The 17,342-nt window shown below is 47.5% G+C and overlaps 1 protein-coding gene across 1 annotated transcript; it reads right to left on the bottom strand.

Moving 5' to 3' along the window:
• Window positions 1-1,139: 1,139 nt before the first annotated feature.
• On the bottom strand, window positions 1,140-16,655 carry LOC127008810 (forkhead box protein O3-like). The gene is made up of 5 exons (XM_050881208.1): window positions 16,353-16,655; window positions 6,381-6,504; window positions 5,835-5,987; window positions 3,998-4,229; window positions 1,140-3,574 (listed from the first exon to the last, which is right to left on the bottom strand). The coding sequence occupies exons 1-5, from the start codon at window positions 16,523-16,525 to the stop codon at window positions 2,730-2,732; spliced, it is 1,527 nt and encodes a 508-aa protein (XP_050737165.1). The 5' UTR covers window positions 16,526-16,655; the 3' UTR covers window positions 1,140-2,729.
• Between the last annotated feature and the right edge of the window lie 687 nt (window positions 16,656-17,342).

A 17,342-nucleotide genomic window follows, 5' to 3' on the forward strand; every position in this document is an offset into this window, starting at 1 on the left:
TAGAACGGCCGGAAAGGAAACTGGAGATAAAGGAACAGAGAGAGGGATAGAATCCGAAAGAGGGCAGTTTAGAAAGCAAAGACTGGTGCCAGACTCTATCGAAGGCTTTCGATATGTCTAGTGCAACAGAGAAAGTTTCACCGAAACGGCTAAGAGAGGATGACCAAGAGTCAGTTAAAAGAGCAAGAAGATCGCCAGTAGTACGCCCCTCTGTATGACACGATATTTTTTAAATATCTTGACATTTTTGTTACAGAGAGGCTCCGTGTTCCGTCTCCCAGTGAAAAAAGATATCTTAGACCCCTTTCACACTGTGCCGACTGGGCCACGACAACCCAGCGACTTTAGTCCCCCTTCACACCAGGGTTAACCGTTAACTGCTTCACACTGTGCCGACTCAGGATCCGGGGACTGTTGCTAGACCTCTTTCCGACCGTGCGCGACCCTTTCACATCAACATTTCGCACCCAAAACTTCGTGTACCCTAGAGTCGTGTGGGTTGTGGTGGCCCAGAGTCGGCACAGTGTGAAGGGGCCTTCTACTCTCCTGCAATGATAGCAATGAAGTGCAAGTCTCCTACCAAACCGTTTTGCACACGTCACGTCTATCAGCGTAGCCAATACTACTATACGCCTATTGCACGCTGGGCCGCGGGGCCTCGTAGGTAGCCTATGTACAATACTATGGGACTTAAAAATAGGATAACTAGCAACCCAGGACCAGCCAGAGGGTTGTTGACGCTCTGATGATAATGACGATGATGATGATACACAAGGACATACGGAGACTACAGGAGGCCAGACGCTCTACACATGACAGCTCCTGAAATGATGATGATGATGATGATGATGATGGAAATTATTTGACCGCCGAATGAGAGAGAGAGAGAGAGAGAGAGAGAGAGAGAGAGAGAGAGAGAGAGAGAGAGAGAGAGAGAGAGAGAGAGAGAGAGAGAGAGAGAGAGAGAGAGAGAGAGAGAGAGAGAGAGAGAGAGAGAGAGAGAGAGAGAGAGAGAGAGAGAGAGAGAGAGAGAGAGAGAGAGAGAGAGAGAGAGAGAGAGAGAGAGAGAGAGAGAGAGAGAGAGAGAGAGAGAGAGAGAGAGAGAGAGAGAGAGAGAGAGAGAGAGAGCACCCCTATGATGGCCCTCCCCTCCCCCCACGGACACAACGAGCCCTACTGGGACGAGAACAACCCACACTTCCCCATGAAAACAAGAGCGAGCGAGAGAGTGACCCCCAAGGCCCCGTCCCTGCCCCTGTTCCCTCCCTTCCTCCCCTTCTGACGCCACTAATTGCACACAAGTGGTACGACTGATCAAGTGGTACGACTGATTTTTTCAACGTAGTGTTAATCTCCATCAACAATACTGTGGCCGAGTTGTCTTTTCTGGCCCGTTTTTCAGGGCGTGGTTAGTTGGTTTTGTTGTTGTTTTTAACAGTTACTTTTTACGACCGAGTTTGTATAAAGTCGACTGAACGATGTGAAAACCCAACGCTTTTAATAAACGCCGTTCCAAAAATGGAAGTAAAAGCCAAACTAGCCACATATCTTAACGAGTACTAATACAATGTTTAAAAATTCCTGTGGTAGTCAGCGTATCCACAACAGCAGGTCAACAGTTTACCTTCACCGGGAGTTTCCATCATGTGTCCACACCTAGCTGACCCGAAGAAAACTCATGCACAGCCACACCCTAGCTCGTCCCAGAAGACACCCCCGGGGCGAGGGGTCTTGCCACTCACTGTAGCGCACCTGACGCCGGGGAGGAGGGGGAAGGGTGGGGCGATGGGCGATTAATGCAGACCTACTGTTACTACTACTCCTGCTGTTACTTCTTAATGTGTGTGTGTGTGTGTGTGTGTGTGTGTGTATGTCACCAGGCGTCAGGTGCAGGGTTACCAACACTGAGGCGGTGAGCTACCAGACCCATCGCTCGGGCAGGTATCTCCTTTCGTGAGTGACTGTGCACTCTTCGAAATGTACAAATGATACGTTAACACAAGGTTATCTTCTGTGAGCGACCGTACACTATACGTATCCTACAAACGATACGTTAACACAGGGTTTAATACAGGTCATGGTGACTAGCTATAACGTACGTAACAACGCTGTCACAAGTGTTGTAGAGAAGGCACACGTGTGGAGGCGAGCGACGCGTTATTGCATACTGGCGGTGGCGGGGCGCGGCTGTCCTGGGCGGGCAGGTGCACCGGCCGCTGGCTCTCCGGCCCGCGTGACGTCTTCGCACAGTGACTGCCACAAGAGAATGGTTCCTTGTTTTGGAAAGTATCATAAAAACATATTTCTTATTGAACATCGCTACGATTGTCTCCGCCAGGCACCTCGTCCCCTGAGCCAAGCCACCCTCCCGGAGTCGTCGCTGACGGGCTGAGACTACTCATGCTTATTCGTGAGGAGGAAGATGACCCCAGCCATGACAATGCTCACACGTGTAATGATTGAAGCTGAAGTTACCGTTGTCCTGGATAAAGGGGGCGGGGGAGGGGGAAGAGTTGTGTGGCGGCTACAGGCACTGTGATGGTACACATGCGTTGTTGGCGATGTCCCTGCCAGCACAACACTGCAGGGAGCTACGCGTTGTTGCACTAGTTTCCATGAGAATCACTGCGTGGTCGCGTCAGGTGGGCCGAGGTCCGAGCTGGGTGGCAGACCTGAGCACACAGGCCATGCGCTGCTTGTCTGGCGGGGCGAAACGAGACATGGCGGGGCTAGAGCAACTTGTCCCAGTTGAACTCGTCGGTGATCTCCTCGTCATCGGAGTGCGGCCCCGAGCCTGTGATGAGCCCCACCTGGATGGCCTCCATGTTCTGGGCCAGCGTGTGCTCCAGCATGCCCTCCAGACAGTCATCGTTGGCCGGCGCCGTGGCGTCCCCACAGGCATGTATGGGCGGGGAGAGGGGCGCCAGGAGCCGGCTCAGGGGCTCGGACAGCGGCTGGGGGCTGCTGACGGATGGCTCTCTCTTCATTATGGTGACGGTGCCGCCGGAGCCGTGGCTGGCGGCGCTCACCGTCTGGCTGTGTGCCGAGAGGGACAGAGATGCTGAGCTGTCACCACAGTCACTGTGGCCGCTCAAACTAAAACTACCGTCCAGGGGCAGTTCCCCGGGGGTGCTGGCCTGCTGCGGGGACCTCAGCACATCGTCAGGGGGCACGGCGTTGGAGATCATCAAAGGGTCAGACACCAGGGTCTCCAGAGTCTCCCCGGAGGTTTGCAGCGGCAGGAGTGTGGCCGCGTGGGGGCTGGTGTATGTGGTGGTCATGGGGGCCGGGATGGGCGTGGCGGCGGACGCGGGCATGGAGGCGGGGATGGACAGGGGCAGGAGGCTCGGAAGGTAGGCGGCGCCGCCGTAGTTCTGCGGCGTGAGCTCGTCGGCGTATTCCCTGAGTAGCTCCGGCGTGAGATTGTTGAGGAAGTGAAAGTCACAGTCCTTCATGGTAATGCCATCCACCGAGGAGTCCCGCGGCCCACAGTCCCCCTCGCCCGCGCCCATGCTCACGCCCATGCCTAAGCTGACAGGCACGGTGGTCCCTGTCTGCCCATCAAACAAGGATCCTGCAACAAGAATGTTAGCGTCAACATAAACCTCTGCATCCTGACATGATTTAATCCGACTTCAAATTCACTGGCACTGCCATGATCATCATCATCATCACCACCATAACCATTATCAATACGCTGGAGGGTTAAAGGCCTTGCCAGCGTACTCCACTCTCTGTCTGATGTTATTGTACACCATCTATTTTTTTTTCTCCAGCGGGTTCTCTGCCTGCCCTGACATTCTCTGTTACTCTGGTTGTTCATCTGTTATCAGTTTTATGCATGACATGACCTGCCAAGTCAAAGTAGAATTTTTAATCGCCATTTTATTTTCGATCATTGTATTTGGAGTTCACAGACTGTCAGACCAGTGCTCTCCTACACTCAGTGCGCACCATCCTTCATCACCTTGAAGGTTGTTGCTGCAGTCCGACTCACCGTCCTGGGATGTGGCGCTCCAGAACTCCGTGGCCTGCCCCCAGGGATCCCCCCGGCCGTTGTGGGTCCAAGGGCTGACCAATGGGCTGCCCGTCTTGAGTTGCGGGTCCGGGAGCGACGTCAGAGTGGCGGGGGTGGTGGAGGCGAGGCCCATCTTGGCGTGGGTCAGGGGGAAGGTGGGGGCTCTCGAGGCTGGGTTGAGCGTCACGGCGTGTGTCAGGTACGGGTTGAACTGCGGCGAGACACCCATTCTTTACTTATATTTGCACATGCAACACATTTTTCTTAGCCTTATCTTAGTATGAATATCCAACCCAGTCTTATCTTAGTATGAATATCCAACCCAGTCTTATCTTAGTATGAATATCCAACCCAGCCTTATCTTAGTATGAATATCCAACCCAGTCTTATCTTAGTATGAATATCCAACCCAGTCTTATCTTAGTATGAATATCCAACCCAGTCTTATCTTAGTATGAATATCCAACCCAGTCTTATCTTAGTATGAATATCCAACCCAGTCTTATCTTAGTATGAATATCCAACCCAGTCTTATCTTAGTATGAATATCCAATCTTTTCTTAGCTCAAAACGCAAACTTTACTTAACATACATTTCAATATTTTCTTATCCTTGCATTCAACCCAATATTTCATAAGAAGATAAGAACACAGGAGACTGCAAGAGGCCGGTAGGCCTGTACGAGGCAGCTCCTCTGAACCTAAGCTCCCGTGTAGCTCCCGTGTATCTAACCCCACCTAATATCGCTGTCCATGAATTTATCTAATCTATTTTTGAATGTGACAATTGTATTGGCACTCACCACATGACTGCTAAGCCTATTCCACTCATCCACCATCCTGTTTGTAAACCAATTTTTGCCTGTGTCCCTGTTGAATCTGAATTTATCCAGTTTAAATCCATTACTTCGTGTCCTACCCGGTTCTCTTACCAACAAAACCTTATGAATGTCTCCCTTATTAAAGCCCTTCATCCATTTATAAACCTCGATCATGTCTCCACGCACCCTTCGCCTTTCTAGAGAATGCAAGTTTAACTGTTTGAGTCTTTCCTCGTATGGCAAGTTTCTCAACCCCTGAATCATCTTAGTCATCCTCCTCTGCACCGATTCTAACATTTTGATATCCATTCTATAGTAAGGTGACCAGAACTGAACCGCATAGTCAAGATGAGGTCTAACTAATGCTAAATATAGTTTGAGGAAGACTTCGGCACTTCTGTTGCTTACGCTCCTTGAAATAAATCCCAGTACCCTATTTGCTCGATTTCTAGCTTGAATGCATTGTGCCCTTGGACGGAGATCAGAGGTTACTAAGACCCCTAAATCCCTCTCGCACCCAGACCTGCTTATGAGAGTGTCATTTAAGCAATAGTTATGTGAAGGGTTGTTCCTACCTACACTCAGAATACTGCACTTCCCTACATTGAACTCCATCTGCCATTTATCCGCCCAGTCATACAATCTGTTTAGTTCACCCTGGAGAATACTAGCGTCCTCATCCGATTCAATTACTCTACCGATCTTGGTATCATCTGCAAACTTACTGACATCACTATTAATTCCTGTATCTAAGTCATTGATATAAATAATAAACAAAAGTGGACCTAATACCGAACCTTGTGGGACCCCACTCGTAACACATCCCCAGTCAGATCTTTTACCATTGATTTGCACTCTTTGCTTCCTATTGCTAAGCATATAACACAATTATCTCTTGAAATACATCCCAGTCTTTTATGAGCGTACAATAGAGCTTTTCCTTGTTTCCTGTATATCAGTTTTCCCAGTTTATCTCCCCCAGTACGAGTGGCTCACCCTTGGACAGGTCTGCTTCTTCTTCTTGGTGAGCGCCTCCTCCGTCGTGTGCGCTGCGTCAATGGCCCAATACGAGCCCTTGCCCGGGTCATCCTTGGTCCGCGGCACCTTCTTGAAGCACTTATTGAGCGAGAGGTTGTGACGCACCGAGTTCTGGGAAAGGCAAGCACTCAGTCACGGAACAAAACCCGATCGAAAGGTACAACCAAATACAAGGAAAAGAAGCACCACGAACAAGGAACACCACTCAGTCACATAAAACACACGAAACATTAGACATTCACAGAACAACACCCAGTCACAGGAAACAGCACCCAACAACATAAAACAGCAGCCAGTCCCATGCATGAAACAGCACCCTGCCCCATGAAACAGCACCCAGTCACGATAAAGAATCATTCCCTAACCACATAACCACGATAGATCCACAAACCACGTATTCTAATTTCATATCTATTTGGTTCTCCATCTACCCTAACTTATACGATTCCTGGGCTGTCACTTTGTTACTGTTGTTGTTCCTCAGCTCAGCCAGGCCCAGCTCACCTTCCAGCCAGCAGCGGCCTGTCGGTAATAGGCAAAGTTGTCCATGATCCACTGGTAGATCTCCGCCAGCGTCATCTTCCGGCGAGCACTGCTGTTGATGGCCAGCGTGATCAGGTTGGCGTAGCTGATGAAGGGAGGAAGAAGTAAAAGTGTAAGTTTTCCCAGTTTGGTAGCGCTTGAGAATAGATTATAGCTGGGTATTTATTTACCTATTTCTTACGGTGCTGAGGAGAGGTTAAGACTAAAGAAAGTGATGAAATGACGCCCACAACTCGTCGCCACTAAAAAAAGAGTAAAGAAGATGCCCAGAAAGTGCCTGGTGGCTTTTGGTTGGGTGGTTCTTGTATACAGCCCTATTTATTTTTTTTCATTTACAGTAAAGGAAGCGGTTTAAGGGCCAGCGTGATCAGGTTGGCGTAGCTGATAAAGGGAGAAAGAAGGGGCAGTGAGTTTTCCAAGTCTGGCAGGGCGCTACAATGGACCATGGCTATTTACTTATTTAATTATTTCTTAAGGTGCTGGAGGAAAGGTTAAGACTAAATAAAGTGATGAAAAGACGCCCAATCTCGTCACTTCTAATTCAACTGAATACAGAAGATGCCCAAAGAGTGCGTCGTAACTTTTGGTTCGAGCGGTTCTTTCACACTGCCCTTTTTTCAGTAAAGCTCTTTCATAAATAGAAAATATCATAACCTTGTTTTTTTCTAATTCTTCCCGGGACTTCTGGCACCTAGCCAAAAATATCTCCTCTAACTTCACTTCTTCATCTTTCCCTCCTCTCCTTAACCCTGACGGCAGCACCGCCGTCTCATCTATCTCTAAGGCGGAACTCTTCTCTCAGACTTTCTATAACAACTCTACTCTGGACGATTCTGGGCATATTTCTCCTACTCATCCCCCTGTGACTCCTTTATGCCTGGTATCAAGATTCTTAAGAATGATGTTTTCTATGCCCTCTCTGGTCTCAACTCTCAGAAGGCTTATGGACCTGATGGAGTGCCTCCTATTGTCCTTAAAAACTGTGTCTCCGTGCTGACACCCTGCCTGATCAAACTCTTTCGTCTCTGCCTATCAACATCTACCTTTCCTTCCTGCTGGAAGTATGCCTTCATACAGCCTGTGCCTAAGAAGGGTGACCGCTCCAATCCTTCAAACTAGCACCCTATAGCTTTACTTTCCTGTCTATCTAAAGCTTTTGAATCAATCCTTAACCGGAAGATTCAAAAGCACCTTTCCCTTCTGACCTTCTATCTGATTCCCAGTATGGGTTCAGCAAGGGGCGTTCTACTGGCGATCTTCTTGCTCTCTTAACTGACTCTTGGTCATCTTCTCTTAGCCGTTTCGGTGAAACTTTTGCAGTTGTGCTAGACAAATCAAAAGCTTTCGATAGAGTCTGGCACAAGTCTTTGCTTTCTAAACTGCCCCCTTACGGTTTCTATCCTTCTCTTTGTTCTTTTATCTCCAGCTCCCTTTCCGGCCGTTCTATCTCCGCTGTGATAGACGGTCACTGTTCTTCCCTTAAACCTATCAACAGTGGTTTTCCACAGGGCTCTGTTCTATCACTCACTCTCTTCTTGTTATTCATCAATGATCTTCTTTCCATAACAAACTGTCCTGTCCACTCATATGCCGACGACTCCACTCTGCATTATTCAACTTCTTTCAACAGAAGACCCTCTCAACAGGAAGTACACGACTCCAGACTGGAGGCTGCAGAGCGCTCAACCTCAGACCTTGCTATCATTTCCGATTGGGGCAGAAGGAACCTTGTGTCCTTCAATGCCTCAAAAACTCAATTTCTCCACCTATCAACTCGACACAATCTTCCAAACAACTATCTCCTATTCTTCTACAACACTCAGCTGTCACCGTCTTCAACACTAAACATCCTCGGTCTATCCTTAACTCAAAATCTCAACTGGAAACTTCATATCTCCTCTCTCACTAAATCAGCTTCCTCGAGGTTGGGCGTTCTGTATCGTCTCCGCCAGTTCTTCTCCCCCGCACAGATGCTTTCCATTTATAGGGGCCTCGTCCGCCCTCATATGGAGTATGCATCTCACGTGTGGAGGGGCTCCACTCACACAGCTCTGTTGGACAGAGTGGAGCCTAAGGCTCTTCGTCACATCAGCTCTCATCCTCTTACTGATAGTCTTCTACCTCTTAAATGCCTCCCCCCCTCCCGCGACCCTGCTGCACTTGACTGTCCACTCTAGCTCATCCCTATACTGTCCAAACCCCTTATGCAAGAATTAACCAGCATCTTCACTCTTTCATCCCTTACACTGGTAAACTCTGGAACAGCCTTCCGTCGTCTGTATTTCCTCCTGCCTATAACTTAATATGTCCTCTTTCAAGAAGAGAGTATCAAGACACCTCTCCACCAGAAATTGACCTCTCTTTTGGCCACTCTATACTATCTTCTGTTGTGGAGGCGGCAGGTAGCGGGCTTTTTTCTTTACACTTTTTATTGCCCTTGAGCCGACTCTTTTGTTGTAAAAAAAAAAAAATGAATTAGAAAAAAAAGCCCGCCAGTCACTGCCCCTAAAGAGAGTATAGATGAGTGGCCAAAAAAAGTTGATGTCATAGGAAGGAGGACACAAAGATGGAGGAAGGCTGTGTCAGAGTTTACCCGAGAAGGGGATGAGAGGGATGATGCTTGTCAGCCTCAGCATAAGGATGAACTTGAGTATGCAGGGCAGTGTGGTCGAGGCAGAGGTGGAGACATGCAACTAATGTGTTAGCATTTTTTTTTTTACAGCGAAGGAGACAGGGCAATAAATAAAAAAGCCCGCTAGACGCTGCTCCAACAAAATAAAATAGAACGACAGACCAAAACAGAAGTCAATTTCGCGTGGAGAGGTGTCCTGATTCTCTCCACTTGAAAGAGTTGTAAAAGTTGAAAAAGTTGTAAGTTGTAGGCAGGAGGCAATACAGACAGAAAGTCGTGTGCGCGGGGCCGCGGGAGAGGGGGAGGCATGCAGTTAGCAAGTTCAGAAGAGCAGTCGGTATGAAAATATCGATAGAAGACAGAAAGAGAGGCAAAATTGTGACCGGTAAAAAGAGCAAGAGATGCAACACTGGCGGGCTTGAAGAGGCTGAAGAGTAAGCTGGCGGTGCGTCACGATAAAATGCAGCGGTCTACCTCTTCTCTATCTTATTTCCACGAACTCGTACCAATCGCTTATGAGGGAAAAATGGCGACGACAAATATCACACACATTACGTAATGTCTACTCTTCATGGCCTTGTTTTGAAGTGCGACTAGGAATCAATGGCGTACGAGGGAGGCACGAGGCAGCAAAGTGAATCATCGGCTATTTTTTCTTTGCCTTAATTCTACGCGCGAAGACGGACGAGCAGGGGCAAACACAATGAATAAAACTACTGTTGATTTCTTCGTACTAAGAACGTCTCATAACGGGTTACGAGGAAGGGAATGGTTGGAGGAAGGAAAGGAGATCGGAGAAGGGGGCGTGGAGACGTGGGTGATGTTTACAAATGGGTACCAGCTTTAACAAGACCGATATTAGTAAGGTAATGGTGGCGAAAGAGTAGGAAGGATTCGCAGTAAAAGAGGTAGTTGTTAAATAATTAAGATTCAATAAAGGTATGCAGGCAGTCACTTTACGTATGGAGAGGTGAACGAATGGAACAGCTTTGCCAATACGAGAGACACGAAAAAACAGTTATATAAATTCATGGAAGGATAGGTAGCGTTAGGTTTGCATGAGTCGCTGTGTACGCCGACGAGCTGGCCTCTTGCAGACTCCTTATGACCTTAATATATGAAGTCGGAAACACATACAATGGAGACGCAAGCTTAGGTCACTACCCTCTGTTGGGAGTCTTTGAGGGACCAACACGAAGGACTGACATGTATTTAGGTATTGGAAGGGCATAGTTAGAAGATAGGAAGCAAGGGGATGACAGTAGTATATAAACTCAAACACATACAGTGGAGACGCACGCTTATGTTACTACCCTCTGTTGGGAGTCCTTCAGGAGCCAACACGGAGGACTGACAAGCATTTAGGTATTGGGAGGGCAAGTATAGAGGAAGAAAGTGTGAAGATGGCAGCAAAATATAGTAAAAAACACATACAGTGGAGACGCAAGCTTCGGTCACTACCCTCTGTTGGGAGCCTTAAGGAGCCAACACGGGGGACTGACAAGCGTTTAGGTATTGGGAGGGCAAGAATAGAGGAAGAAAGTGTGAAGATGGCAGCAAAATATAGTCAAAAACATACAGTGGAGACGCAAGCTTCCGTCACTACCCTCTGTTGGGAGCCTTAAGGAGCCAACACGGGGGACTGACAAGCATTTAGGTATTGGGAGGGCAATTATAGAGGAAGAAAGTGTGAAGATGGCAGCAAAATATAGTAAAAAACATATAGGCTGGTATTATAAGACACTTTGGCTTCTCACATCAGCTATTTCTAAAGGTTAAAGAGGGGGTCAGGCGGGTTCTAAAGAGTGTTTCTTCAGGTTCATGGTACAGAGGAAGGGTCAAGCTACCACCAGGGCCATAAAACTACTACTGGAAATGCTTAAAACTCCTACGAAAGCCTTGTCAGATATGTGGTTTTGGACGACGAAATGTCTTATAATACGACCCATACAGTGGAGACGCAAGCTTCGGTCACTACCCTCTATGTGGGACCAACCGCGAAGGACTGACAGGGCGTGGGTTAGTCAGGGCGAGGAGGGGGAGGGACTGTCAACACCTGCACCCGAGGAGTCATTAGTGCGTCTGTAGGTTAGCAGTGTGGACCCAGAGCCCAACGTCAGCCACCAATTACGGGGGCTCTGAATGAAGGCCTTGAGGGAGTATCGATCTGGCCATTCTCCTCCTACTACTTTTTCTTTCCTTCTTTCTTTCTTCTTTTTCCTTTTCTCTTCTTCTTGTCCTTTTTGTTGTTCTTGCTGTTGTTGTTATCGTTCTTTTTCTTCTCTTTCCTCTGCTTCTTATTCGTGTTCTTGTTCTTCGTTTTCTGAATGTTGTTGTTGTTGTTGTTGCTGTTAATAATGATGATCTTTTTTTTTCTTCTTCTTCTCCTTCTTTTTCTTCTTCTTTTTCTCCTTCACTTCCCTTTCGTCATCTTTCCTATCCTTACTTTTTCCTCTTTCATTTGTTGTCGTTAGTAATATTCTTGATCTTCTTTTTCTTCTTCTTTTTCTTTTTCTCCTTCTCTTCCTCTTCGTCATCTTTCCTATCCTTACTTTTTCCTCTTTCATTTGTTGTCGTTAGTAATATTCTTGATCTTCTTTTTCTTCTTCTTCTTTTTCTTCTTCTCTTCCTCTTCGTCATCTTTCCTATCCTTACTTTTTCCTCTTTCATTTGTTGTCGTTAATAATATTTTTAATCTTCTTTTTCTTCTTCTTTTATCTTCATCTTCTTGTTCTTCATCTTCTTCATCTCCTCCTTTTCGAAATCGTTCCTATCCTTGCTTCTCCCTCTTCCTTCTCCTATTCTCTTTACAAAGCTCTATATCATTACCACCTCCTCCTCCTCCTCCTCCTTCTCCGCCATGTGAGTCATACGCCTACACACGCTCGGTTCTCACCCTCAAATTCATGGACTCGGCACCACACTGTCACGCACCAGAATGGATCCAGCGAGCACTGTCCACACCAAGCTTATGTGGCGGCCGTTCATGTTCCACGGTCAGTACTTCTAAAGGGCTTTGGCTACTGCTACTATTATGACTAGCTATTATTATTACTACTACTACTGTGTCTTGGTTGCTACTACTATTACCGACTACTACTACTATGACTACTACTACTACTACTACTACTACTGCTGCTGCTTCTGAAGCGTTTTGGCTATTGCTACTACTATTACAGATTGACAGCGGCGCGCGAGGCTTGGCAGTCCCTAAGGAGAACACGAAGACCAAGAAGAAGAAGAAGAAGAAGAAGAAGAAGAAAAAGAAAAAGAAAAAGAAGAAGAAGAAGAAAAAGAAAAAGAAGAAGAGGAATAATAATAATAAGAAGAAGAAGAAGAAAAGAAAAACAAGAAGAAATATGACCATAAGAGTAGCGTGGAAAAGCAGGTCTCGTGTACCAGTCGATCGCCCTCCCAGCAGCAGCGGTATGTTCGATTGAGGCTTAAACATAGGCCCCAAGAATGTAATAGTTGGTTATGGACTCGCTCAGCACGAGTATATGGCGTTGTCGGTACCTGTGTGATCCGGATCTTATAGTCACTTGTGCTCCCTGTGGCTGTGAGACATGGACATTAAATAGTGACGATATGTGGATTAATGCCTTTAGTAATGAGTGTCTACGCAGAATCATGGGATATCGCTGGAATGATTTCGTGTGGCGACTACTCCGATAGACTGATTCGAGGCCCATTGTCTGCAGAGTTCGTGAATGCCAGCTCCGACTATACGGGCACGTGGCACGCTACCCAGAAGCCGACCCTGCTCACCCCCATTGATTGACAGACTGAACGTAGTAAAAATAGCTACCCCCAAAATCAACTTTTAAACGAGTATAAACGGCAGCTGTAGGTCTTTCTTCTTTACTGTGGTGCTGTGTAGGAGGCAGAGAACTTACATGTAGAACTGTTATCCTTCGTCATGGTTTGAACTTTAGCGACCTGGGGAAGCTTTTAACAGCTGGGTATGTGATTGGCTCTTAGGTTCATGTTGTCGGACGCTTCCACCTTTCATATCAACTATTTCCAAAGGCCGAAAAGGAGACCAGTCGGGTTCTAATGAGTGTTATTTAGGTTTATGGTACAGAAGAAGGATAAACTACCACTAGGGTCATAAAACTACCCCTGGAAATGCCCAAAACACCTACGAAAGCCTTGTCAAATGTGTGTTTAATAATATGACCGTTCGTCCATGCATATCACTAACTTGTGGGATTCCGGCCGGGGGTTGAGGACGCATCTGACTACGGCTGTTACATTTCCAGGAGACAAGTGAGTGTATATATGTTCCTGGGTCGTCTGATGGAGGGACAGCTGGAGCCAGCATAGCAGTAATTGGTGCGGTATTGACGGACGGCGGTGAAGGGTTGGGAGAGGTAAGGTGGTGAAAGACTCTATTGCTGTTACGTATGTGTGTGTGTGTGTGTGTGTGTGTGTGTGTGTGTGTGTTAATATAGTGGTGAAAGAACAAAACAAACTTAACCAGCCCATCAAAACTAAACCAATCATTGCCCAATTTAACCCAATGAAACCCATCCCACTCTAGCTCAACCAAACCCAGCAAACCTAATTAAACCCAACCAGAATCAACGAGACAGCCGAGCTAACTACCAATCGATTCACATTATGCGTTTTATAGAGGCGCCATTCTTCTTGGCTCATACTGCCCCCCGGAGCCCCACTTGATCCTCTATGGAGAGATTCGCTAAAGTCCGGGTTGATTGGTGATCATCAGGACAGCATGTGGGTGGTGTTAGGCCACTCGGCGATGACTGAAAATTGTCAGCTTGCAGCGGCGGGTGGAACACGAACCCGAGTCATCCAAAACACCGCTTCTTCAGCCACCACCTTCCCTGTTAATCTGTTTGTATGTTTGTGATTTATCTATATAAATTTATCTATCTGTCTGTCTACCTAACTTCCTACCTGCCTACCTACCTACCTGACTGCCCACCTACCTACCAATCTGTCAGTCTGTCAGTCCGTCTCTCCTCCGTAAGTCGCTTACAGCAGTGCTGCAAGGCCTCGGGTGTCACGTAAGGCACCACGCAGTCTGACGGGGCAGCAAGACCGACGGGATTTGTACGGCTTGAGGGTAAAGGTCCGTGTGCATAGATGCTTCCGCCTCTCACACCAACTATCTCCTAAGACCTCAAGGGTAATTAATTGTATTATCATGACTGTTTTTGTCACGTTCACTGTTAAACTACCCCCTGATGAAACTGTCCCTGGAAATGCACACTACCCGTGCGAAAGCCTTGTAAAATGTATGCGCTTGGCCGCCGAAATGCGTAATAATATAGCCCAGACTCCCCTCACTCTGCTATGCCATATTACAGGCACGAGGAGAGGCGTGCGTGGGGACAAGAGAGCGATGAAATAAAGCATTGGTAAGGATAACAGACGCGGTTGATATTCCGTGTGCAAGACGGGAAAGAGTTATTACAGAAGCAGGGCACGATGACGTAGAGCATTGGTAAGGGTAATAGACGCTTGGTGGTTGATATTCCGTGTGCAAAAAGTGGAAGCGTGATTACAGAGAGTAGGGCACGATGAGATAAAGCATTTGTAAGGATAATAAACGCTTGCTGACTAATATTCCATGTACAAGAAATGAAAACGTGATTACAGAGATACATAAATGGGTAAAGACATTATTGGCACGAACAGAGAGGGTGGACTCATCACTTTGCCATGTCATGCTATAGACACGACAGAGGCAAGCGTGGAGACAAGAGTGAAGAAACAGAGCAGTGGTGAGGATAAAAATGCTTGCTGATAAGTATTCCATATACAAGAGGTCGAAACGTCATTACTTGTATCTGACCTAACTTAACTTATCTCACCATACTGTGGGGGATTAAGGAGCCGTGTAATGTATAACTCCCCTAACCTAACGTGACCTAATCTAACCCTGTGTGAGTATGCGGGGAGTAACTGGACTTTGTAGTGTATCTGACCTCACCCAATCTAACCTAACCCAAGCACCTGTTACGAGCATGTGACGATTTATGGGATCTGTAATGCATCTAACCTCACCTCACCTGCACTCTATGAATAGGCGGGTATTTAGTGGACTTCGCAACATACCTCACCTCACCTCACCTCGCCCAACCTAACCTAACCCAAGCACCTGTTACGAGCATGTGGAGATTTATGGGATCTGTAATGCATCTAACCTCACCTCACCTGCACTCGTTATGAACAGGTGCGTATTTAGTGGACTTCGCAACATACCTCACCTCACCTCATCTCACCTCACCTCGCCCAATCTAACCTAACCCAAGCATCTGTTATGAGGATGTGGGGATTTTAGGGGCTCTGTAATTTACTTTACCTCACCTCATCTCACCTCACCTGATCTAACAACCCACCTGTAGGACTATGCAGGGATTTTAGAGGCTCTGTAATATAGCTAATCTCAAGTAACCCAGACTAACTTACCTAACCCACCTGTTATGAGCATGAGGAGAAAAGAGGCTCTGGATTGTCTCCCCTCCCCTTTCTTTGTCTAACACAACCCAGCTACCTGTACATGTGTGGGGAAGAGCTGGTTCTGTGCTGGTGATCGGTAAGGGGCTCAGTACCTCCCCTCCCCTCCCCTCTCCTCGTCTAACACAACCCAGCTACCTGTACATGTGTGGGGAAGAGCTGGTTCTGTGCTGGTGAGCGGTAAGGGGCTCAGTACCTCCCCTCCCCTCCCCTCTCCTTGTCTAACATAACCCAGCTACCTGTACATGTGTGGGGGAGAGCTGGTTACTGTGCTGGTGAGCGGTAAGGGGCTCAGTACCTCCCCTCCCCTCCCCTCCCATCGTCTAACATAACCCAGCTACCTGTACAAGTGTGGGGGAGAGCTGGTTACTGTGCTGGTGAGCGGTAAGGGGCTCAGTACCTCCCTCCCCTCCCCTCCCATCGTCTAACAAAACCCAGCTACCTGTACAAGTGTGGGGGAGAGCTGGTTACTGTGCTGGTGAGCGGTAAGGGGCTCAGTACCTCCCTCCCCTCCCTCTCCTCGTCTAACCTAACCCAGCTACCTGTATAAGTGTGGGAAAGAGCTAGTGAGCGGTAAGGGGCTCTGTACTGTATCCCCCTTCCCCTCTCCTCCTCTCGTCTAACTAACCCAGCTACCTGTACAAGAGTGGGAAGAGCTGGTAACTGTGCTGGTGAGCGGTACTGTACTGTATCTCCCCTCCCCTCCCCTCGTCTAACCTAACCCACCCAATATCTTGACACGAGCTACCCGAAGAAGTGTGGGGAAGAGCTCGTAGCTGTGCTGGTGAGCGATAAGGGGTTCTTTACTGTACCTGTAGGGGGGCTTGCCGTTGACAGGCGGTGAGGGCGGCGTGGAGGAGTCGGCCTGCACCATCTCCGTGGCGTCGGCGACCCCCTCCAGCCACAGCCCGGCCGCCAGCGTGCCCCGCGCGTTGAGGCGGGGCAGCCAGTCCATCGCCGTCAGGCTCTTGTTGAGGTCTGCCATCACGGCGCTCTGGCGGGGGAGACGCAGCGGTGAGGCAAGATTGTGGTGAGTGTTATCGCAGTGCCAGCGTGGCGCAAAGGACTGCTGGCGAGTGTACAAGTGGTGGGATACAACCTGAAGATATATTTGAATTGATGCAACTAACGACACCGAGGCTGGACGGTAACTTACAATGATATCCACGTGTATTATTATTATTATTATTATTATTATTATTATTATTATTATTATTATTATTATTATTATTATTGGTAGTAGTAGTAGTAGTAGTAGTAGTAGTAGTAGTAGTAGTAGTAGTAGTAGTAGTAGTAGTAGTAGTAGTAGTAGTAGTAGTAGTAGTAGTAGTGATAGAAGTAGAAGTAGTAGTAGTAGCTAGTAGTAGTAGTGGTAGTAGTAGTAGTGGTAATGGTAGTAGTAGTAGTAGTAGTAGTAGTGGTGGTAGCAGTAGTAGTAGTAGTAGTAGTAGTAGTGGTAGCAGTAGTAATAGTAGTAGTAGTGGTAGTAGTAGTAGTAGTAGTAGTAGTAGTAGTACCATCATCAATATCATCATCATCATCATCATCATCATCATCATCATCATTAAACAAAGGGCAATACGTGGAGCCGGAGGAGTACAAACCCACTAAGCTCCAAAGCCTGTAGTCCCGACACACCCGAGACACACGGATTAAAGGATAAAGGCAAGAGAGCAGAAGAAATAACAAAAAGAAACAAGGTCTGGCAGGCTGAGAAAACTATGCAACAAAAAATCAGTATGAAGGAATAGATACACTCCGTTGATTCTAATGTATGAGATCAATACAGTATACAGTACATT

The sequence above is a fragment of the Eriocheir sinensis genome, chromosome 38 (genome assembly GCF_024679095.1).
Source record: "Eriocheir sinensis breed Jianghai 21 chromosome 38, ASM2467909v1, whole genome shotgun sequence".
NCBI classification, from domain to species: domain Eukaryota; kingdom Metazoa; phylum Arthropoda; class Malacostraca; order Decapoda; family Varunidae; genus Eriocheir; species Eriocheir sinensis.

Coding starts and splice junctions, on each gene's coding strand:
- LOC127008810 (XM_050881208.1), bottom strand. CDS start 16,525: ATGGCAGACCTCAACAAGAGCCTGACGGCGATGGACTGGCTGCCCCGC. Junction 6,505..16,352: donor AACGGCAAGCCCCCCTACAG/GTACAGTAAAGA, acceptor TCCCTTCATCAG/CTACGCCAACCTGATCACGC. Junction 5,988..6,380: donor AGGCCGCTGCTGGCTGGAAG/GTGAGCTGGGCC, acceptor TGCCTTTCCCAG/AACTCGGTGCGTCACAACCT.